Source organism: Haemaphysalis longicornis, unplaced genomic scaffold (assembly GCF_048455015.1).
Source record: "Haemaphysalis longicornis isolate Haplotype H1 unplaced genomic scaffold, Haemaphysalis longicornis Haplotype H1 scaffold_1, whole genome shotgun sequence".
In the NCBI taxonomy this organism is placed as follows: Eukaryota; Metazoa; Arthropoda; class Arachnida; order Ixodida; family Ixodidae; genus Haemaphysalis; species Haemaphysalis longicornis.
In genome coordinates this window covers 345,394,823-345,419,412 of record NW_027526203.1, presented here as the reverse complement: position 1 = coordinate 345,419,412, position 24,590 = coordinate 345,394,823, and the positions used below count along the sequence as shown (strand labels likewise).

Sequence of the window (24,590 nt, the reverse complement as noted above, 5' to 3'; positions counted from 1 at the left end):
TATTTTGTTGAAAAATATTAAGCCTGTATCATAAACTAAAAAAATTATTCTCTGAGTTTGGGCAGGTTACCTATACCAATAGAAGCCCAGTCTTTTCTTCGTCTACTTGGGAAGTAAAGGCATTTTGGGGCAGTTGTAGGGAGAGTTTTTCCCTGCACCAAGCCAGAGGCTGAATTCTGAGTTTTGCCCATTTCAAAGTGTCCATTTTGAGTGAGCCCTGATTGACTGAAGGTAGGTGACATGAACACAACACAAAACAAGCAAGGTGGGGCATTGGTTTCTGCGCTTGTCAGAAGCCCAGCAACGTACGTCACACTTCGAAAGAGACACAACTCTGAATTCCACACTTGGTGTCCCATGTGAGATGAGATACACACAGAGTTACTATATCTGTATATAATGATGGCCAGTACCACCTATGAGTATATGATGAGCCTCTACTCAGTAGAGACCCTACAACATTTATCAGGACAACGACCAAAAACTGGGTGCCCTTTTCTGTGTTCTCATGGCAATGGCAATGGTAACACAATGCGCCATGAAGGGCGTACAACTATTTTGAACAATAAAGTAGCACACTTTCTTTACGTCCACAATTTAAAATCGCCCTTCCAAGGCAAAAATCGCAGAATGGCTTAAAGGAACACTACGGCTTAATAAATTTGTTTTAACTGAAAGATCACTTTTCATGGCAATCTTTTCTTTTTCTCAACAGCCAGTGATGCCTTGTTTGCTTATAAATACATTGTTAAAGCCATATCTTTTCCCTCTCCTTTCCCTCCCATTTTCTCATGATCTTACAGAGCCCGTCACAAAGTGTGCTGTGAGCAGGGGCCCTATTCTCGACAAACTTTCGCTGAGCACTACCACACCAAGACAGTGCCAGCAAAAGAGCTGTTTATTGGCTCTTGGTCTTTATGATGCTGCTGAGGGCCTTAGAAAGACACCACTGAAGGAAAAAATAAAAAATAAAAGCAGGCTCTTTGCAGATGGCAATGCTCAGGCACGAGAAAAAAAAAAAAAAAAAAAGTGCGGGGAGAGGTGGGCCCTGGACTGGGCTGCTACCAAGACCCGCCTCTCGCGTGTGATGCCACACCGCCTGGCAGAGGGTGTAGAAAAAATCTGCACAGTTGGCCATCAATAAAGTTGATCAATAAAGTTATTAGTGCAGCATAGCCGACTGCGCAAATAATCTCCGACTTTTGCTGCAGGCTGTTGCATATATACAGGGTGCTTCACCTAACTTTAGCCAGAGTTTAAAAATATGTCGATGCACTCGATGATGCAACCAACGCAACCAAAACGATGCAACCAAATGCATGTTGCTCACTTTTTTGTATGTAGCGTGTCACGCTTCTTTTGAATTTTGCTTAATTAGATAATTAATCTATTTTAATCAGCCAACTTCCAAACCAACGAAGCTAGGCAAAAAATACAAATTATAAAGTTTCAGAGCAGTATGCAAAACGTCCGAATAAACAGCTTCTGTCGTTCTATCTATTACGTATTAGTGTTTTTCAGCTTACTGAGGATACCCGCGAAATACAAAAAAACACTACGTGACATGCCGGCTTGCGCGTCTTGATTGCAGTGCTCCCAAAGTTCTGAGTACAAACTGCCATAGGCGTGCTGCCGCTTAAAAGGCGAGAGGGCAGCAATGTAGGCGTTACCTGTGTCATTTATGCCAGCGATGTGCTTCTCTCGCAACAGTCCATCATAGCGATAAGCACACGCAGCGGTTATTGCTTGTGCTGCCAGATGCAACAGGTTCATCATCTGCCCTGTCACTTTTTAAGCGGCTGCGCACCTATGATTGTACGTGGAATGTTTGGGAGCACTGCAATAACGATGCGCAAGCAGGCATGTCCTGCGGTGTTTTATTTTTTTTTTTTTTTGTATTTTGCAGGCATCTTCAGTAAGCTGAAAAACACTAACACTTAACAGATAGAAAGACAGAAACTGTTTATTTGGGCGTTTTGCAAACCACTCTGCAACTTTCTGATTGAGATTTTTTTGCCTAGCTTCATTGGTTCAGAAGTTGGCTAATTAAAATTGACCAATTATCTAATTAAGCAAAATACAAAAATAGTGTGAGAAACTACATACAAGAGTGAGCAACATGCATTTGGTTGCGTCGTACCCGCCGCGGTGGGTCAGTGGCTAAGGCGTTGTACTGCTGAGCACGAGGACGCGGGTTCAATTCCCAGCCGCGGCGGCCGCTTTTCTGATGGAGGCGAAAAGCAAAAACGCCCATGTGTACAAGATTTCGGCACACATTAAAGATCCCCAGGTGGTCAAAATTAGTCCGGAGCCCTCCACTACGGCGAGCCTCATCGCCTCCGTTGCGTCGGCACGTTAAACCCTACAATCAATCAATCATTTGGTTGTGTCGTCTTTCATTTGGTTGTGTCGTCTTAGAGTGCATGAAAATATTTTTTAACTTTGGGTGAAGTTAGGTGAAATATTCCGTATATGTGCTGGTGAAACTGTTGGGAGCAATATTCTGGATTTCATGCAAACAGCATTGCAGCACTTCTTGGCACTAGATGCAAAGAAGCATCTGGTGCCAAGACACTGGTTATTCAGCCTATTTTAACTGCACGCATCTTCTCTGGCTCATTCCAGTTGATACACTTTTCATTGACAAAAGGACCGAGTGGTGTCACTTTGGCTGCGCTAGTTGGCAGTGTAGTTGGTGTACAGTGATGCATTAAACCGGTGTGCCTTTTTTGTTACTCCTTATCCTGAACTCAAACACACGACACTCTAGATTTAAACAAGGTGCAAACAAGTATTGGCTCACGCTTGAGTCACAGATTGCTTCTATTTGGGATGCACAACAAAGTTGAGTAAAAAAAAAAAAAATAGCACACACAGCCGAGCATTAGTATCTATTTATTTATTTATTTATTTAAGTACCCTAAGGGCCCGGGTGGGCATTACATAGGGGGGGATTGAGGTATTACACACTAATACATCGAGTGAACAGAATAGCAAGAAAAATAGTAATAATACAATAATTGCACTCAGAAATCGCACAGTACAACGCTAAACAAAACTATGAAACAGACAATAACAAGCGATATGATGTCGTACAGGCAAGAACCAATATGTTTACAACATAACCGACACAATAAAATTAAAGTTAGATATTGCTTTCAGTCGTTAAAAAGGAGAGAAGTGCTGTTTGAAAAGAAGAAGCGTCTGTTAGTGTGGCTAGGTTTGCAGGTAAAGAATTCCATTCGTTTATGGCCAATACAAGAGGAGAATTCTGATATTTTTTTTGTGCGGGCAAAAATAGGATTAACTTTGTAAGCATGATCTACGCGTGCCGAAGTATATGGTGCCGGAACGATAAATTTACGAGCGAAGGCCGATGGGTTATGGTACAGTGCATGGAAAAAAGATAACCTTGAAAATTGCCTGCGCAGGGTGAGAGGGGGAAGATTTAGTTGCTCTTTTAAGGCAGAAACGCTTTGGTATCGCGAGTATGAAGACATAATAAATCGAGCGGCTTTGTTTTGCACTGATTCGATTAAGTTAATAAGTCCAACTTGGTGAGGATGCCATATTATTTGCGCGTATTCGAGAGAAGGGCGAATCAGGGTATTATATGCCTGAAGCTTCGTGTCAGAATTAGCCAGATGAAGGCGACGTTTAAGCAATCCAAGCTTTTTAAACGCCTTCGAAGTGATTTTTTCTATGTGGGGACCCCAGTTTAAGTCGGAGGTCAATGTTACGCCCAGGTATTTAAAGGATGAAACCGTCTGAATTTCGTAGTCATTTATTAGATAATTATAACTATCTGATCTAGCTACGGAAGAAAATCGGACATGTTTAGTTTTTTCTACGTTTATTTGCATTTGCCATTTTTGGCACCAGTTAGTTAATGTTAATAAGTCAAGCTGAAGTGCACTAACATCATTTGTTGTTAATATTTCCCTGTAGATCACACAGTCGTCAGCAAATAGGCGAATCAACGAAGAAATATTAGTTACTATGTCATTGACATAAATTAAAAATAGGAGAGGACCTAACACCGACCCCTGAGGGACTCCAGAAGAAACGCCGACAGGATTAGAAACATGCTCATTTAATTTTACAGATTGCCATCTGTTTATTAAAAAGTTTTCGATCCAAGTTGTTGTTGTTTCATCAAGATTAAGGTTCCGAATTTTAATCATTAGGCGCTTATGGGGTACTCGATCGAAAGCCTTCGACAAATCAATAAAAATTGCATCGGTGGAGAGGGTCTTATGCTGTGAAACGTGGAGATCTGTAACCAGCTCAAAAAGTTGCGTTTGACATGAATGATTTTTCCTAAACCCATGTTGATTGCTGATGAAGTTATTCCGGTCAAGGTGGGTGACTATATGCGTGAAAAGGATATGTTCAAGTAACTTGCAGCTGATTGGGGTAAGTGAAATAGGTCTATAGTTTATGGGAGCAGACCTGTCGCCGGATTTAAAAAAAGGCAGGGTGTGAGCGAATTTCCAGTCGTCCGGCAAGCATCCTGTGTTCAGGGATTGTTGGAATAATAATGAAAGCAGGTAAGCTGAGTGAGGGCTCGTTATTTTGAGTAGCTTTGCTGTTATGCTGTCAGGCCCTGGACTAGTCTTAGAAGCTAGTCGGTCAATCGCGCATGCCACGCCATGGGCTGTAATTACAATGGGTGTAAAACTGTTGACTATGTTGGACTGCGACGGCGTCAAAGAGTCACTGAGAGGCAGTTCAACGGTGTAAACCTGGGCAAAGGCATGGCTAAATTCTTCAGCGCAATCTTCTAGTGATAAGGTATCCCCCGTGGCCATTTTTAGGACCGGTACCGAGTTTTTGTCCTTCGGGTTTACAATATTCCAGAATTTTTGGGGGTCAGTTTTCATAATACTTGGGAGCGTAACATTAAAATAGTTATGTTTTGCCTCGCGAATTGCTTGTTCAGTTGAAGTAGAAACAGTCTTATAGTTCCGCCAATCTTCACAATCATTGGATCGAGTTGCCTTTCTGTACAGTCTTTTTTTCCTGTTTAAAAGGCGTTTAACATCACGAGTAAACCATGGGTCATTCGTCCTAGAGCTTATCACTATTTTGGGCACGCAAGCTGCCTCTATCATCTTTAACTTGTCACGAAAGATACACCAGTTTTCATTCATCGTACGCTCTTGAAAGTTAGTCTCAAGTTCGACGGTTAAAGATAGTAGCATATGGTTCATTCTTTCTAGGTCCGCTCGAGGGTAGTTGAAGATTTGTTTTTGTGTTTCTGTTTTGATAACACGCGGCATTGATACCGCGCAGTGAATGGCCTTATGGTCACTTATTTCATCCATAACGTGCGCATTGGTAATGTCGGGTTGATTTGTTAGAATGAGATCCAATAGGTGATTGCCCCTCGTGGGTTCACGTACTATTTGGGTAAGGTGATGGTAGTCCATACAGTGAAGGAAACTGAGGCATTCGAGGCGATTATTTTGCGTAGTGACGGAATATGTTGTCCAATCTATGCCCGGGTAGTTGAAATCGCCTCCTATGATTAGTACACTACTTGGAAATTTGTTTATGATTACGCTTATTGCTTCATTTAAAAAGTCCACAAAATCTGCGCGACTGTCGGGAGGACGGTAACAGGCGCACAGAACACAGGGTGTATGGTCAATGTGAGCACTGACCCAGACCATCTCTAAAGGTGAATCAACAACAATTAGCGATGGACGATATTCTTCTTTAACTGCGATCAGTACGCCGCCTCCACGAGAGCAGCACCTGTCCTTGCGGAAAAGTACAAAGGTCGATGGAAGCGTAAGATCCTTATTCGCTATTTCATCAGAAAGCCAAGTTTCTGTGCCGATAATGATATCAGATGAACACGTGTGAATAATAGCTTTGAGGGCATCAAGCTTGGGAAAAATACTGCGGAAGTTTGCTAGAAGCAAGGAAACTGGTTCTACTTTTTTGGAGCTGCGCGTGTGGTTCACGGGGTGTCATTTAGGGGGAGGCTGATTTTTTGCAGAGACTTGGACGACTTGGCTAGTGGAAGGATCATAACGGTATGTGGCGTGCTCCATGTGAAGCTTGAGCGCACATAATATTTTTCTCCGTCTTTTTTGTTTTCCTTTGCAAATTCACGCAGTTTCATTCTAGCATGCTGAACCTTTGGGGAAAAATCTTCTTCAAGCCATACTTTGGGTGAATCGAGATTTTTTAATCTAGGGCCAAGACTCGGAGCATCTGTTTTTGATTTAAAGTTGAGAAATTTCACAATAAGTGGTCTATGAAAGTCAGGTCGACTGCGACCTACGCGATGAGCCCGTTCAATGTCGCCCACGTCATGTTTAAGATCAACTCATGCGAGGAAATGAAGATGCCTGCAGTTAAAATAGGCGCCACACAGTCAGTATTTTGACAGCAGGCGTGCTTTCGTGGATTGGCACTGCAATGTGTTTTGGCCACTGCTCACATAGAATCCAGACTTTTGCTCCCGACAGTATGCAGGTACTGAAGGCTCTCGCATTCACCTCCATACACCTTATGACTGCGCTTGCATCCCAAGGTGAAACATTTCACCGAAGCAAAGCCTACGATCTGTGGTAGTGAGACAGCCTACAGTCGGCGACCGATTTTTCAGACCCTCAAGGGGTCGAGATAGCGCCTGAAAAATGACTTCCTTCCTCCCTGCAGCTCGCGGGACGGTGCAGCAAGCGGTGCCTGCCATCGAGGCTGTATGTGCGATCACCTGGCGATACGCATGAAACACGGGTTCGAGGCTGCAGAAGAACTAAACGGCAGCGATGTTCTTTGCCTTTTTGGTAACTTTTGACTTCAAATTGAAAGAAGAAGTCAGCAAAATCGAATGAGAAGGCTTTCAAACGTTTGAAATTTCGGTTGGTGCTATAAATTGACTCCATGAACCGCATGAAGGTTGCCATGGCAGAGTCCGGATATTCGGGCAGGTCTGTAAAATAGGGTGTCGACTGTATATACAATGTTTACTGGTCGAGGTTTGTGTTTCTGTAAGAACATGAGCTAAGCAGAAGTTGCCAGGTCAATTTATTTGACATTTATATGAGAAATGCTCAGGCTAGCTCCGCTAATCCCGTATCAAGATTTCCGATTTTTAGTGCCGTAAATGTAGTGCGAAAAAGTGCACGGGGCGGTGATACCCGCTCTCATTCCCTTGGAATGTTCACTATTAACAAACAACTGCTGCTGCTGCGAGTGGCATATATGCAGTCATAGCACTGTAATCTACTGATACAGGCCAACTTGCTTTAACACTTTACTGGCCCTTTAAAAAAATGTCCTACCGCAGGACTTTACTCACACTAGCCAGACTGCGAGTAGCTCTTGGCATGCAGCTCCTGAGAGTTGCAGGCCTCTCAGCGCAGGACATGCAATAGTCCTTGCTCTGCACACTGGCCACAGTTGGTAGCAATACCACTCAATCTATCCCCCTCTCACTCATTTGATTTCAGCATCCCTCCCAACTAAACTGAGCATCCCTCAATTAGTGCTTATGCAGGAAGCTTTCCTCGAGCCCCCCCAGTTAGCTGATAAACAGTGACTACGTTGCTCACGGCAGGCCTGCATTTCAACCTGCACACAGGTTGCAAAGTCTGCTGTAGCTTGTAGGCCCGCCACCAGTGCATTGTGTGGGCTATTCAGCACACCCATATAGAGAAAGTTAATGATTCTGTGAGGAGACCACACAACATTGGCTCATTAGCATACAGGATGGCTTCAGTTGCAGAAAAGCAGCTTATATGGGGCCTATGGACCATGCGAAATGATGTTGAAGGATCGCAATATGGCATGTAGCGTTGGCAGTGGTGAATACGTAAACAGGCAGCTAGCATCTGCACTTCAGGCGTGCCTACGACCACGGCTGCCATGGCGCATGCCTCTGCAAGGTGCACGAATTCTGTAACCCAGGCCAGCATAGGGGCGAATGGTTCTGTCTCATCTATGTATGTAAGCTTGAATGGAAATATACAGCAACTAAATTGCGCATTTATTCCATCGGGCGGTAAACTTTACTCTGTGCAAGATGGTGAAAGCGATGTATGACAGCACGACAAGGGCCCAAATCGACGTTAAGTGACACAATGAGGGTCCAAAGTGATGCGAAGCGACATGACATGGGTTAGTACCCAGCGCTAATACCACTACAAAGCGGTTCCGAGCTAATGCTGTGCACCTCCTATGTGAACAAATCCACAGTTTCAGATTTGAAAAATACAGCAAGATGTTGCGGTTTATGGAATTCATGCTGTCGATTACTTGCACATGGCTGCATTGTCATTAAAAGCTCCCCCTCACTTACGGCAGGCAACTATGGTACATGGTGGCTGTTACCTTATTTTTTCCTCGCATTTCCCCCTTCCCTGAATAAACACTATCTGTTACCTTGCCTCCTTTCAAGCTCCAGGATTATGACTGCATTCAACCTTTTAACAGGGACCTCAAGCTTGTCATGAAGAGATAGTGCCCCGCATAGAAGAACAAGGCACCATCTTTGTGCTTACATATTTACTGAATTAAGTTTTTTACCGACCGGTATTCCAAAGCAACAATATGTCTGGGTGCATTCGTGGTTTCATCCCGCTAATACAGTGTAGCGGGACACTGTAGCAGTCTATTACACAAATGAATACAGGACGTCTTGATGTTATTGTTAAGAGGAGGAAAGCAACGGCCATCCGATGGAATGATTAATGCAAGCGGAAAATTGAAGACCACTTGCCGCAGTGCCGCGAGCTGCAAAACACAAGTCACAGCAGAGGGCATAGTATCGTCAGTCGATGATTCATTTTCTACTCAAGTAACATGGGCAACCATGACGGTAAGCTTACCCTTGCTTACACCAAGCAGCTACGCCGCATGGCTCTTGTTACCGCTTGAATGCAGAGACAGCATGCGTGTCATAAGGGTATATCTACGCACATTATACAAAAGCTCCAGCTAAAGCAAATGATCAAATCTGATTTTTCAGTAGGGAGCTCAAAGGCCCCGTAATGATCTGTTGCAGTGTGATGCTCTGGAGGGGCAGCAGCACCACTTACAAGTGAAAAGACGATCTGGCCCGGGAACCATGACAGTTGCGAACTCTGCGTGCTGAGCTCACACGTGATCTAGCGGGACTCGCTTTTTACTTCTTCCATTGAAAGACAGTCATCCTGAAGAAGGGCACTACAGGTCTTTCTGGTTGTGCCAAAATTACCCTAATTAGATTTTTTGTGTAACAATATTCGTATGTGGTAATATGTCACCACACTTTCTTATCGGATAGAGCAGTGGTTCTCAAATGGGGGTCCGCAGACCCTAGGGGGTCCGCAAAGCCATTTCTAGGATCCGCAAAACCCTCACCCGCTTTTTTTTTTTTTTTACATTTTTTGGAGTTTAGTCCGGCCGTGACTCATTTGGAGATATGCAACTCTGTTTAAGCGCGACTGTGCCACGTATTGATGAACTGTCCAAAATGAAGTGATGTGGCACGTTTGTTTGATGTTTTTGGTAGCAATAAAAGGCACATGTTTCACGCTCCAGTTGTGTTAATTTACCTACGTACCCCCCCCCCCCCCCCCCCTCCCCTCCGCTGCAAGGGGTCCCCCATCACTTCCACCAGTCCACAAGGGGTCCCCGACACATCCATGGCTGAGAACCACTGGGATAGAGCATGAGGCTTTATTGACGGCTGACAGGCAAAAAACAGGAGCCAAGCATGTGTACAAGAGTTAGGCCAATATTGCAATGACCAAAGAATTACTTCACAGAACAAATGCACCTCCAAATATGCGTCAATATTTCAGGAAAAAGGTGCGTCTATCATACGAGTAAATACATACGGTAGATCTCAGTGTTACAGCAAATCGTAACGCTGTGCATCACAACAGTTAATGCAAGTGCAAGAACGGAGATGAAGAATGTCGCCGCTAGTGTCACTAGATAAGGTTAGACTACCGGCACTCTTTTCTCCTACTGTTCCGTGCCGCTGCCATGACCATTGGTCAGTTAGCATTACGTGACATTTGTTTACACTGCGACGGTTCATGGGCGCCGCCGTTTTGTTTATGCGTTTTCGTCGGTCAGCTCTGGTAGGCTTAGCTTGGCCTTCCTGCTCTGCGGCTGCACACGACTGACGTCGTTCCGAACGCGAATCAAATGTTGAATTCCAATGGCAGATCCGGAGCACTTTCGGAGCAACTTTTCTGTTCTGTCAGGAGCAAACGTGTTCCAATGGCAGATCGGGAGCAACCAAATCCTGTTCCAATGACAGATCGGGAGCGCCGTCGCAGCCGAGATCTCTCCGTGGAGCAAAAAAAGTTGCTCCGCCGAAATCGGCGGAGTCGGCCGCAACTCCCTCGGGCGCTTACGTTTGCCGCGTGACGTCGCCAACGTCGCCGCCGTCTGCACTTCCAGCCAGTGCTCGCCTTCTCCGCCTCCTCCAGCCATGCAGCACGAGATGAACGCGCCCGCGGGAACCAGACGATTTCGGGGAAGGCGCGACGCAAAGGATGCTGGGGATTTCCTGTTCCCATCAGGAAAGCTGCCTGCATTCCAAAGGCAGCTTCGGAGTACCTGCTCTTCGCGGAGTCGGCGCGCTCCGCGGTGGAGCACGGTGACCGCTCCAGATCTGCCATTGAAATTCAACATAAGATAACGCGTGTAGCAGCATTTCAGCAACAGAAGTGTGTCTGTCCGAAGGTGCCGTTTTGCTGCATCTTCGGCAGCGTTGTTAACAAATGACCCGGTCGAAGATAGCGGCGAGGCTGTAGAAGCGGCAATCTCGCAACACTGATAAACACCCAAATTTTCGCCGTCGCCGACTTGTGTGCCTCAATGGCGGTACTCTGATACGTTATCTAGTGACACTAGTCGTCGCCTGTTGCAGTGCCCAAGCAGCAAATGCAAGCAGGAGCAGAGAAGATAGTTTTGTTGGTAGTCTCCTTAAAATGTGTAAACCTAAGTTTTGCTTTAAAGCGAAATTTTCATTTTCCTTGATCTTTTCCTCATTTTTTCAGACATGCAATTCTCGGAAAATTCCTGTTTGTCCCAGTTAGTAGAGACTGTTTGCAGAGTGGAAAGCAAATGTCTTATGTCTGTGCTACACGGTAACTTTCAATTGGCAATTGAACTCTGCCCCACAACTGCTCCCTGTGTATTTACAATGGGGCATTCGATAGACAATCAGTTCAACGGTCTTCCGAAGGCCTTTGAAACGACCGTGTAGCACAGGTATTACACTAACTGAAAAAGAATTTCAGGTTTTTTTAAGAGACGTTCTTTAGGTGAAATTTGGCACAAGTTTGGAGATAATTGTTTGTTGCTGCTTTTTTTTCAGGACATGACTATATATATATTTTTTTTTGTGTGCCAGCCCCCACGGGCAATAAATATTTTGTACCATTTGATTGATAACGCTGCTCGCTGGGGCATTTCTTATTGAAAAGTATTCATTTCACGTTGCTACAGGCAGCAAGAGACCTATTAAAGGGGGCAAGTCATACTGTGGAGGGAGGGGGGTGCGTACCTGACAATCTGATGGACCTCCGTGAGGGTGCGCCCGTCCCGACCCGTCACAGCCACCGACGAGTAGCTCATGCTGGAGAAGTGCAGCCGGAAGAGGTGCTCCCGGAAGTACTTGAGCGCCTCATACAGGGCAGCCATGAAGAACACGCCCACCACTGAGCCCACCATGCCTGGGAATGCAGCAGGGGGAACAGATAAAATGCCCGCTCCACCACTTTGCCAAGAAGAAGCACTGCACAGGGGGACTTGTACTACTGTAAACCCTCATTACAATGAAGTGAACAGGAAAGCAAAAAAGTGTGATACGAGCGGTTATTCGATGTACGCTCCATAAAGCACGGTAAGTGCAGCACTCCGTGAAACAAAGCTTTGAGTTTCAAAAATGGCGGTAAGCTGGGTCTGTCGGGTGTTTTCGTATGGTGCAAGGATTATCTGCTACCGTTCGGTCTGACATAGCATGAGGTCGTGGTTGCCCCCTACACACTCGACTTTGTTTCGCAACAGACGGGGGCCCTCCTACATCTGCGCTGCCAGAGTTGGCTGTTTGTATATTGGCTCATCTTCCTCATAGGGACCAGCGAGAACTAGACTATAGCATCTGCAGCTGGGCCAAGGGCAGAAAAATTCTGCATTGGTCATCCCAGACGATTTGAAGTTGCCTTCCACCTTTTTGCCAACGAGTCTGAGCAGTTTCGTTAAAATTTCTGCAGGCCATGTAATCATCATCAGCCTCTCTTGTGTGCAAACAAGAAACCCTCCTTGCACCAGGTTGTCCTGGTGGCGATAGAGACGGTCGCTCGCCCACTGCGAGCGCCGCCATGAGCATGCATACGCAAGTTGCTAGTTCACTCTAAGTGGGGTAAGCTATCATCATTGTTAGAGTAATCTGGTCTAAAATGCACGCATTTGGGTTGGGACTGCGTGACCTTTGATAAAGGGGATCATTTAAATAAAGCGACTTTCTTGTGACGAGGGTTTACTGTACTTCATTATAAAGTGAATTTAAAAACCCATAAACGTATAGATACCACAGAACAACACATCAGCTCCCATGGCACACTGTGTATAGTGAAGGGTAAAGGAGCGAGAAAGGAAGTATATGTAAACAGATGCCTCATATAGACAATCAGCTAGTGCTAAAGAACGGGTTAAGAGAAGTAAACGAGACACTGCCAGCTTTGTCTTGCATTTGCCCTGCATTTTTCCACCCTGGCAGGCCCTGCTGTTTAAACTGACCCTGGATGTCCAGCCCTGGCTAACAACCAGGGCGGCGCGGGCAGCTGAGGACCACGGCTTCTTGGACTGAGGAAGCCATCCAGGACTGCTATGACCGCTTTTTGTTTTAATAAATGTTTATTCCTCCTCCTCCTTTGCCTCTGCCCTACTCCTCGACTACGCTTTCACCTCAATGCCACTCCTCAACTACCATCGGGGTACCATTGCAAAGTACACTGTTCTCAATAAAGAACTGCACAACTTCACTCGCTGCGCCACACAAAAAGGGCTTTGTTTCAAAGTAACGTGTCAAGTAATCTATCGCAACCACACCAGTCTATCTGGTGCCAGAGGATGGTGGAGGAAAAGACCCTGGCAGATTCATACAGACTTGCTGAAATGGCACTTTTGGAGGGTTAACTGCTTGAAGTAAGCCAGGGGCCTTTCCGGGCAGAATTTTTCTTTTCTGGCAGCTGCAGCAAGACTGAGCGTACTGTTTCCCATCACCGGCAAGCTTTGGCCAGTCATACATAGGCCGCATGTGGGCTAGGGTACGGGCCAAGCTGAGATGGCAAAATGATATTTGTATACGACAGGCATGTAGAATTTCTTCATGTAGTGCTTTCGGTGAAACAAGCAAGTACATTATTTCTGTGGCACCAAAACTTCTTATGCACGACATTGCTGCACAAACAAAATGACTTACGACCATGTGCGAACGGCCTGGGAAGTCAAGAGGTGTGCCCTTCGAAATAATAAATGATTAAGCAAAGCTTCGGTTTATTCCGTTATTCTTGATCAAGGTCAAAGGGTATTATGGCTCCAAAAACGCCTTTGTCATCAACTGCGTCAATCGAGGCTTTATCGATCAGGGCATGGGAGAGGCAGTCTGCGTCACGTGTTTACGACCCAACTTGTAGATGATATGAAATCAAAATCCTGTAACCTGAGGGTCCAGTGAGTGAGGTGCCCTAAACAGCTGTCGAAATTTGCCCACCAATAAAATGTCACCCACACAAATATGGTCGAAATTTGCCAATGGCCCACATGCCGACTCAGCATTCTTTCTCGGATGTTGTTAGTTGGCTTCGGTGCATGGCAAAGTTAGGCTCACATAAGCTATGACCTCCTCTGCATTATCTTCCCACAGTACAAGTACCACAGCAAATCCCATGTTGCTTGCATCTGCGTACAGTTCAAAGTCACCATCCTCGCCAAAGTGGCCAAGTACAGGCGAACCGAGCAACCGACTTTGGAGCTTGTCAAATGCTGCACATTCTTTCCGGCCCCAAATAAACTGCACATCTTTCTTCAATAGGCGGGTTGATGGCTCAGCTATGCTGGAAAAGTTTTCTACAAAGTGGCGATAGTACGTGCAGAGGCCTAGGAAGTGGCATGCCGTGCTGTTATTGTTTGGCGTTAGAAAAGTGACGACAACAGCCGTTTTTACAAGGTCAGGGTGAATGCCCTGAAAGCTGACCACGTGGCCCAAAAATTTTAGCTCTTTGTACGCAAACCAACACTTTGCCGACTTAAGTGACAGTTGGGTGGAGTCGATGACTTCCAAAAACTGCACGAAGACGCATTAGGTGCTCATTGAATTTTTTTCAAAACATCACAACACCGTTCAGGTATACAAGACATATCTGCCATTTCAGTCTAGATAAAATAGCGTCCATAATCTGTTGGAAAGTGGCTGGGGCTGAGCAAAATTCACATGAACTGCCAGTAACCACTGCACAAATCAATGGACAAAAAAAAACCTAGCATGGCCCAACCAACCCAATGAGTCATCGATGCATGGCAATGGATAAACTTTTTTTAGTCACTTTGTTAAGCTTCCTGTACTGAAGGCAAAAACGAACTGTCTTTCCTCTCAATGAGTACGACCAGTGATGTGCTGCTGTAGCGCCTCCTCCATTAACGTCACTTCTCAAACGAAATCAGCAACCATGGCTGGTGGGATGCATACAAAACCAGCGAAGGGATGCTCCTTGACGCCCCACATATCAGATGGCGCATATTATTTGCTTCGCTCATACCAGGGTAGCTAGCAATAACAACAAACGCGACATCTCCTTGGTGAACACAGCAATGCTCCTGCTCAGTTTTCGAGTACCAGGCTAGAGATCAATTTCAGCCTTTTTCTTCCTCTTGCTACTGTTGTAGATGTCCAGCAATAGCTGGCCGAAACTCTAGTCAGCTTGCCAATGAGCTCTCATGATTTTCAAACAGTGTTCTCACCGAAACCTCAAGTGAGATAACATTTCGCAGCTTACATTTATCATCTGATTCACTGAATGCAGCTTTGCGGCTGAAATGACCACCCAGTCCTCAACGTCGTCGAAGGTATCACCCCGAAATGATTGCAGTGTGCTTCGCAAATCAAGAACCAGTGGTGAGGACGCTCCGCTGCTCTGGTTAATTTGGCTAACCGCTGTCATTGTCGTGATAAAGGGTGGTGTCACCAGTGGGCCAATTTCTGGATGTAGACCTTGAAGGTGCTGACTTGACTTGCGCACAGGTGTCAGCTGCAGATTACTACTGCGCAAGGTGCGTGGGATCACTAAGCACCTTTCCACGAACGCCACGAGGAAAAGGAGAAAAAGCCATTGACTAGCCCAGGAGGACTTACAGATGGCGCCCAAGCTGGCTGTGGGACCTAAATATCAATAGCTGCCACGCTAGCACCTCACCCTTCTCTTCTTCTCTGTCCCCAATATCATAACAGTTGCACATACCCTGGCAGGGAAAGTGACCGCGCACAAGAGTTAAAATGAGAGAAAACAGGAAGCAATATACTCGAATTAAACAAGGCCATATAGGTAGTACGAGCCTGAAAAAATGCTGACCCGAACAAAACTTCTAAGAAAGGCAATGTCAAAATTATAGGAAGGCAGGCCGACCAGTATACAAGATGTTCACCAAAGTAACAGTTCACCACATATAGGTTACACCCTATATTTTCCATCAACCTAGCAGACAAGCTATATTCACAAAAAGTTACTCAATGACAAATCCCATCCCAAGACAGTTATATTCACCCTTCCCATCTAGTATTTTGTTGCCTAGGCTGAAGGGGACACTGCTTGTATATATGTAACATTACTTTTGTTTTACTCACATTTATCTTTAAAGGGACACCGAAGTTTAAATACAAGCTGCTCCAGATCGATAGATTAGCTCACCGAGAACATGCATATACCACTCTTACACGCAGCTTTTTTTTTAAATAAGGTCGAAAATAGCGAAAAAGACAGGTGCGCCATCACTGGCTATACCGCGCAACTTGCACCAGAAGTGCTTAAAGTCGCAAGGCGTGTGCAACGTCTTTCCTGGCTACTGCTGGATGGCACTACCCATCCATACTTGGGGCAACGGTACCACTTTTCGAGGAACCATGCGAGCTACAGATCAGCGGTTGGTCCGACACCAACATTCGCGGGGCCTCAAAAGGACGACATGTTTTTCTTCAACAAAGTGTCACTACTGATCACAAGTTCCATGAAGGAACATTTTTCTTAGTGGTCCAGAGCTGCAAAGGATGTGGGAGTTCGGAAAAGTGCGACTGATTTAACCGAAATTGACCAAACCACTCGGTACGTGATAGCATTGTATTCGGTTGCTTCTATACCACTATATATCACCGCTGCCTCGCTTGCTTCCCGTTTATGGTGATGCAAACAGCGGCTGCAGTTGCTGTTTGCGTCACGTTTGATCAGCCTTTGATTAGCGATTTCTCAGCAATTAAGGCATCTTTCGGCCCCGAATCAGCGCTGCAATGGCTATGGGAAGGTCAGACTTTCGATTGAAACCAACTTGTTTGTTGCCTTCAGTGTCCCTTTTATTCAAGAAAAGTGCTTTTTAATAGGCCTGCAGCTCGTGAATCATCTTTTGAAGGTCTCCTCTCAAATCACCCAACAAGATGATATCATTCACAAACCTCAAGTGACTCAAATGCTCTCCATTGACTCTTATTGCAGAGTTCTTCCAATAAAGTATCTTAATACCACCTCTAGACATGCTGCAAATGATTTCAGTGAAATGGTGTCCCCTTGTCTGTTGCCTTTTCTAATAAGGAACTTCCCACTCTCTTAATGAAGAATTATCGTAGTTGTACATTCCTTGTACTACATATGTCCTTCTAGGAGCTCTGTGTTCAGTTAATGCTTCCAGAACTGCAGACATTTCTACTGAATTAGACTTTTTCATAATTTATAAATTGCATATAAAGAGGTTTTTTTGTTTTTTGTACTCAGCGGATTTTTACATTACAAGGTTGATGGCCTGAATAAAATCCATTGTTGAGTACGCCTAGTAAAGGGTTTTGCTATAACAAAAAGAAAAAGGCAGGAAACCGAAGGATGAGACAGCCCACAGCACCATATACTGCCTGCAGGAGAATCAGGCTTCTCCCATCCTACCCTTTGTTCATATAAGTGTAAAAGTATACTCTATAGTTTTGTGGTCACTTGTACTCTTCAGAGCCATTGCTTCCCAAACTCTACAAGACTGTGACCTATGAATAATATAAACCATCGTGCTGCCAAACCTTACTACAACCCTTTCTGTGGTTTCTTGGGACATTACAAGAAATTTGATTTCACTGACAGAACGTCAAAACAAATTGATGCAGATATTTTATTTGATAAAGAACCCAGTGCAAGTGAATTGTCTGGGCCACACATAATGCAGCGTTACCCATCTCAGTGACTTAAAAGTAAGCTGGCTTGATAAATACGATTTTTCAAAGGAAGAATAGAAATTTGTGTGCTGCAACTCTCATTTCATATAATGCCCACATTTGGTGCCAGCAAAAGGTATATATATATATATTAAATCAAAGCAATTATTTTATACCTAAAGGTGTAGACAAAATAAGAATTTTGGAGATTATTCAGTTTGCTGATTCATTGTAACTGCTCCTCAGTTGCTCAATTACTATAAGAGTACTGCGAAGAATGTTTGAATACTAAAGTTTACACAGCTTCAGGTTATGCCCCACCAGTGCTTTTTGGCGACAATTTTTAAAAAATTTCTTGCCTTGTGTAGCAGAGGTCGAAACATACTGTGTATATTCTAAGGAAGTCAGAACATTTAATTGTATGAACTTGATTCCTACAATGCTGCTCCTAAGTGTAGCAGTGTCAGGGCAGGCGCAAGATACAACAAAAATATTTGGGTTGTGACCACATCTTGTGACCGCCTCTTGTGACCGCATCAACATCTTCCAACTGCATGCTGCTCCCACCATCATAAGCCCCGCATGGACTCGGGATGAAAGCCGAAGGATTAGAATGTTAGAAACCCTGGTGGAAACCACCGTTGTTACGAAAGTATTGCAAAATAAGCCAGCAGACGAGACTTGTACGGGGCACGTATCCAAAAAATGTACACGTATAGGAGTACTTTATATGAGTGACTAGTTCCCCACTATGACAGGCATCAGACAAGACGAGCCCATGTTTTCCGATATTATTTACAACCTGTCGGGAGGCCGCAATGAGGAAGCTTGGTTCGTAGAAGTTACAAATTACATGTAAATTAGAAATACAAAATTTCTCAGCCGCATGATATTTGTGGATGAGATTTTGCTTTGTGAATCCAAAGAAGGTTGGTTCAGAGAACATAAATGTAAAGAAATATTGAGTGAGGTTAAAAAGCCAAGCAGTGAGGCCTAAGCAAATAATTACTGGAGGAAGTAGAGAAATACAGTAAGCCTTCATTATAACAAAATTGCTTCGATAAAAATCTCGCTTTATTCAAAGGGTTTCATGGTCCTTACTGCAGGGTAAAGAGAACATATCATACACGCTTTTAACAAAGTATCGCTTATAACAAAGCCAGTTGCCTGTCTTGAGGACTTCGTTACAACAGTGTACTGTATAATTGACTCAAACCAAAAGACAGAAACTAGGTGAATTAGTATGAAGCGAGGTGCCGTCAATAAAATCACTATAAAATAACGTACAGTAGTTACCTCCCTTACCAAAAAAACAAATGCTATACAATCGATGTGTACTCCTGTGCAAACTTTTAGCGTAGAATTTTGGGCATCTTAGCACACTGAAAGAGAGATTAGGCCAACTCAAAGAGCCAAGAAAAGAAGTGATAAGTGCAATACTTAAGGTTAGGACGCAAGCATCATGGATTAAGTAGCAAAACTGTGCAAAAGCCATTAAAGGAGTATTGACACGAAATTTTCGTGTTACGTTTTTTTCGCTGCTATGCGTGCCTACCAGCCCACTAATCATAGAATGACACATTAGACGGTCGAGCGCAGCGTAAACTTTCATTTACGGTGTCATTGATTCGTGTCAGTTTCGGTTTCAACAAAACGAACGCCGAGCGGCCACAATGACAGGAGGTATCATGAGACATCACCATTCTTGCCTGCCGTACCACTGCCGCTCTGGACGCGCGCAAGACGAGCGCACGCGCAAGCTCAGACCGGCCGAGGTCTTCACCGTCCCCACGCGCCCGAGCAGCATGACGTCAGTCCCAAAACCATGACGTGTACACACGCCGGAGCAGCGTGCACCAACCACAACCAGCGCGTCGGCTTCGTCACGGGAGCCCTGACGTTGGCAGTTTGGGGCAAGTAGCAGATGATGTCACGTCGGCCCGCTCTGGGCTTTCTCGTGTGGGCGAAGATTAAAATGGATTTAAAATATGTTACGCTGAACGGTTGCTGTTGAAACTTGCTGGGAGATATCTCCTCATAAAAAGGAAGCATTTTACATAGTAATCTCAGCTTTGAAATTTCGTCAGTACTCCTTTAAGGAAAAAAAAAAATGGATGTGGCTTGATGATCATGATGGCCTACCACTATGAGTAGTTTTAACAAAATTAGACAAAACTGGTGCTATAGAAAAATTTGTAGGCTTTCTACATTAAAATTAAGTTACAAATAGGTAACATTAGTACAGTGAAAGCTCGTTAATTTGGATCTTCATAGAGTAAAAAACATGTACGAATTATACAAATGTCGAATTATTGAATGAACAACAAAACAGCACACTTACAATTCTTTTATGCGTACGTTTACTTTGCGAAGAAGTCGGTAATGCTAGTTAACGCTAGGTAATGCTAAGAGTATTGCATGGAGCATCACAGCAGAATTCTTCCAAAAACAGCAAAAGCATCTACAGCTGCTTTTGCAGTACGACCCGCCCGGAGTACGGCATCACACAGGTCCTCTTTGTCGGACATTTCTTCTGCCACACCAAGGGCATCGTTGATTACCTTATCACCGCTTAACTGGCCGGCAACAACAACGTCATCATCGATGGCAACATAGCAGCCAAGCTGAACTTCGGAAGGGAGCAGATCAACGAATTTCCCATCGTCGTCCTAATCTTCTGGCACCATAGACACAAGCTGTTTACTGGCCGTGATGTACACTCGCATCCTCCCAGCCACAAGGCGGAAGGAGCAGGTAGGAGCCGGACGGTGCGTTTCAACTCAAGTTTCGAGAGGGCCTTGGTCCGAATTAATCAGTGCACGCGTAAATTTGGGCCATAGGGCAATGTACATTTCAAAAGGAAGGGAGTAGGAACACTGAATTATCTGAATTAACGAGCTTTTACTGTATCGCTGTATAGAAAGCTTGCAAATAATATACAGTCATGAAAATTATTTATGTTATAAGGCAGTTAAAAATGAGACACAGCACAATATGCCAGAGGAACCAGTATGCATCAAACAACCATGAAGAACTTTTGTTTTTATTTATTTTTAAGCAATAAATTCCTTTAAGGAAAAAAAAAAACAATGGATTCATTTGTACTGGCCCATAAACTACTGCATGTATTTTTTTCTCTCCCAGAAATATCAGCGAAAATATGTAGCCAATATTACGAAAATTATATTGCAATTTTTAAACCTGTCATCACCTTGACAGACCATTGAAACCAGGATGACTGCCTGCTTACTTCCGACTGCCTGCTTAACTTTAAGTTTCTGTGAAGTCAGGTGAGCAGAAAAACGCAGTCGATCGCTGAGTCCTACAAACAGGCTGCCTTTGTTTTTTGGAGAAAAAGTCAAGGTCCCACCAAAAGCCAAGGACAACCATGTTTGGGGGATGGAGTATTACTCCGTGTATCACCACAGTAATTTGTTTTTAGTAATAAATGAAGCTAGCTTCCTAATGATAAATGGAGTTTACCAAACCAGTGTTCTTTAAACAATAGGTGCTCAGATTGCTAAGATAAAGAACTCTAACTTGTAGAAAACACCTAAAAATATTATGTAATATGACCATAAATTAGCACATGTACTAGTACTTCATCCTTCTTAAAACTAACCTGAACCACACTCAGGCTTGTTTACAGCCATAACGAAAGTTCAACCCTAAGTTGTACTGTCAGTATTGCTGAAGCCAGTCAACTCTCCCCCCCCCCCCCCACCCCCCCTTCTATTCCCCCTCCATTCAGAAAGAAAAAAGAAAACGAATGACTGCAACAACGTTGCACATATTTTACAACACCTGTCTAATGTTATAATAGCTACCTGCGACAGAAGAAACGGCCCAGTCCTTGAACAGTATGGTCTCAGTGAATCCTGTGTGGAAGTACTGGGCAAAAAGAGACAAACAGCAAACAAATGGGAATCAATGTGTCGCTATATCAGGCATATGCTATGCTAACAACAAAACACTAAGTTTTTGTTTGTGACGGTTCCAGACCCCAGACTTCGGCTCCGAAACTCATTCTTTACAATAGCTCCATGAAAAAAGCATCAATGTGGGCTAGTTGGTTATGGTTGCGAAACATTATTACTAAGCGCACGGGAAACAGGACATAAGAATGGAAGATTTATTCATGCTAGCACTTGTCTCGTGTTCTTCCATCCTGTTCTCCCATGCAATAAGCAATAATTTTTCACATCCACAAAACAAGTTTTTAATGAGCTTGTTAATAGCACATATATTAAGAACGACTCCCTCAACGAAAGGAAAGAAGCACACACGGTAAATGTCATGCACTGTTTTGTAACAAGTTGAACTCAAGTGGAATGTCATATTGCACTCCAGAAATAGACTAAGCACACTTGCCTTAGTTTTTGATTAAAACAAATTTACACTGGTCTAGTACAGTTCTTTGTATGTCTATTCATCTTGTGGTAAAACATCTGAATAAACTGTGTGCTTGTCATGGAAGACACTTCCCAACACACTGCAGCCCCACTTCTGAGAAAAAAGAAAAACACAGTGGTAACTTGTAAAAAATTGACCTCAACCTAACAGGAGGCTCTAGGCTGAGCCCAACCTCCATCGTACCAAAGCAAATACACTGCAAAAGCAGAAGTCCTTGGCAACCAATGACCAAAAATTACCCTTGTTGCATTTAATATAGCAAGCTTCAAGGGACACTAAAATCAGAACTATTTGTTTTAACTAAAATATAACACGTTTCATAGCTCTCTCTGGGCTTTTGTTCAACGGCCAATGTCACCTTGTTTCTTGAGAAATAAATAATTAAAGCTGGCATTTCTCTCTGCTGTTTCCCTTCCATTTTTCTCGTCACAAAGCGGCCAGAGCGAGCGGCGCACCAGTCTCTACTTTACTCAATATTTACAGTCTTCCAGAACGCTTTCCAAATTGGCTTTAACTTTTGTCACAAAAATGTGAAGCCAAAAAGGAAGGGTCTTTATGACGCCATCTTGGCAAGGCAAAGTCACCGACCATGCCCCATCTCCCTATGCCTCCCAAAGCAAGGCATAGAGGGTGATGCAGTGCCGCCTAGGAGGATTAATGGAGTTGACGGCCGCATAGCCTATTGCATTAATAATCTGCGACTTTTCACGCTGGCTGTTCAGTACACACGTACGCATGCGTGCTAGTGGTAAGTAGGTAAGGAAGGCCTTCATGTTCATCCACGTGCACCTTTTGACTGCCTGTGTACACCTCTACTGCAAGGCAATACATTTCAATAAAACTGAAACAAAGCCTTCTGCCTATGCACAAGGCTTTGTTCCTATTCTGTATATAATGGCATCCTATTTTATAATGTTCGTTCACTGAGGTTTGCATCTTTTTTTAAAAGGCGCACTATCAGCAAAAGTTCCCACGTACGTTTATTTCACCTGTACACGAGCTGTTTCAGTGTCTTCTTCAGAAGAACACTTAAGCAAGCTCCGCCAATCCTGTGCTTCAAGGTTCAAGATTCGTGATGTCACAAATTGCAGTGCAGTAAAAAATGACATGTTTAGCCAGTTTTCACACTTTTTGCATTTTCTGTGCTAGCAAGAAACTGCTGCTGCTGCAAGTGATATATTTTTATTCACCATAGCCTAATCAGCTGATACAGACCAATTTGATGTTACACTTTAGACCAATTTGATGTTACACTTTAGTGTCCCTCTAAAGCTAGTAAATCTAGTGCAAGTGGAACCTTGGGTTAGGCCCTGTATTTTCTATTACGTGATTAAAACTAAATAATTTGCCATGCTAAAATTTTGCCACTGTTGCTTTTTTTTTTCATTTTCGCTGACTTGGCCTTATTAGAGCATTCAAAGCAGGCCAAATTGATGTATTATGTTGTGTTGTGCTTTGCAACAACATTATACAGGGTGCTTCCCTTAACTTTAGCCAGAGTTTAAAAATATGTCGACCCACTCCAAGACGACACAACCAAATGCACATTGCTCACTTTTTTATGTAGTGTGTCACGCAATTTATTAAATTCTGCTTAAATAGATAGTCAATTTTAATTAGCAAAATCCTGAACCAATTAGAAAGTTGCAGAACGGTATGCAAAATGTCCAAATAAACAGTTCCCGTCTTTCTATCTATTAAGTATTAGTGTTTTTGAGCTAACTGAGGATGCCTGCGAAATACAAAAAAACACCACGCGACACACCGGTTTGCGAGTCTTGATTGAAGTGCTCCCAAACATTCTGTGCTGTCTGCTTTTAATGTTATGGCGTCTAAAATCTGAAGTAAACCATTGTGGTCCCCAAGATATAGCCCTGTATTTGGTATATATTCTCAAAACTGAAATGTTCTAACATGCACAAAAAACTCAGACACGTTTTTTTTTTTTACTTTTCCTCTCTAACTCCTCTTTTTTCTTTTTTTTTAATGACTTTCCGACAGCGCCCCAAAGCAGGTGAACTAACACTTTCTAGCTTTCTTAAAGGGACGGACAACCGATTTTTGTCACGTATATGTTCTCTAGCTGATATGAAAGCCAGCGTTTCATATAGCCCCGGTAACCACAAGCAATTTATAAAGAAATTGGAGGAAATAATTTTAATTTGGCACCAAACTTTCTGAAATCGGAAGGGTGGCGGTTCGTAGTGTTGAAACTTGACACTACAATATGTGTCCCGGTCATGTGACCTTCAAACCTAGCAGCCACTGTAACTGCTGACATGTTTATTCACCTATTGAAAATCTTTTAACACAAGTATTTGTATAAGTTTAAATTGTGTATGTATTTTTAAACATTATTTTGAAAATGTTTAAGACACGCCGCCCGCCGCCGCTGGGTTGCTCTGTGTGGCTAACTGAGCCTCCATGCCCAGACTCTATTGCAGCGTTCAGTAAACAGACCCAGTGAAGGAGCTTTGATGATTCTGCTGAGTCAGGGGTGTTTGTTCTGGCGAATTATTTGATTTCAGTTTCCAAATACGCTAACGGCAGCTTAAAAAAAAAAAAAAAAGAAAGAAAGGACATGCCCAGGGAGAATCGAACTTCCGACCTCCACAACAAGAAGCCAGATTCTACCTGTCGTCCATCCCAACAGATGGCACCTTCGTGCAAAATAGACTAAGGTCCCTGAAATCACTAATTTTAGGGCCCCTAAAATAGACTAGAGCTACTAAATAAGCTACTAAATAAACCTGAT

The 24,590-nt window shown here is 43.7% G+C and overlaps 1 protein-coding gene across 6 annotated transcripts in view; it reads right to left on the bottom strand.

The window, feature by feature from the left end:
* Ctr1a (Copper transporter 1A) overlaps positions 1–24,590 on the bottom strand; it is a 56,088-nt gene that overhangs the window by 4,047 nt on the left and 27,451 nt on the right. For 5 of the 6 annotated variants that reach the window (XM_077685060.1, XM_077685054.1, XM_077685048.1 and 2 more), the window contains 3 exons: positions 21,250–21,313; positions 11,525–11,693; positions 10,368–10,627 (listed from right to left, as the gene is read on the bottom strand). In XM_077685060.1, the coding sequence (XP_077541186.1) occupies positions 10,368–10,627; positions 11,525–11,693; positions 21,250–21,313 (493 nt within the window). The remainder of the gene's footprint in view (positions 1–10,367; positions 10,628–11,524; positions 11,694–21,249; positions 21,314–24,590) is intronic. The other variant, XM_077685081.1, reaches the window with a different exon arrangement.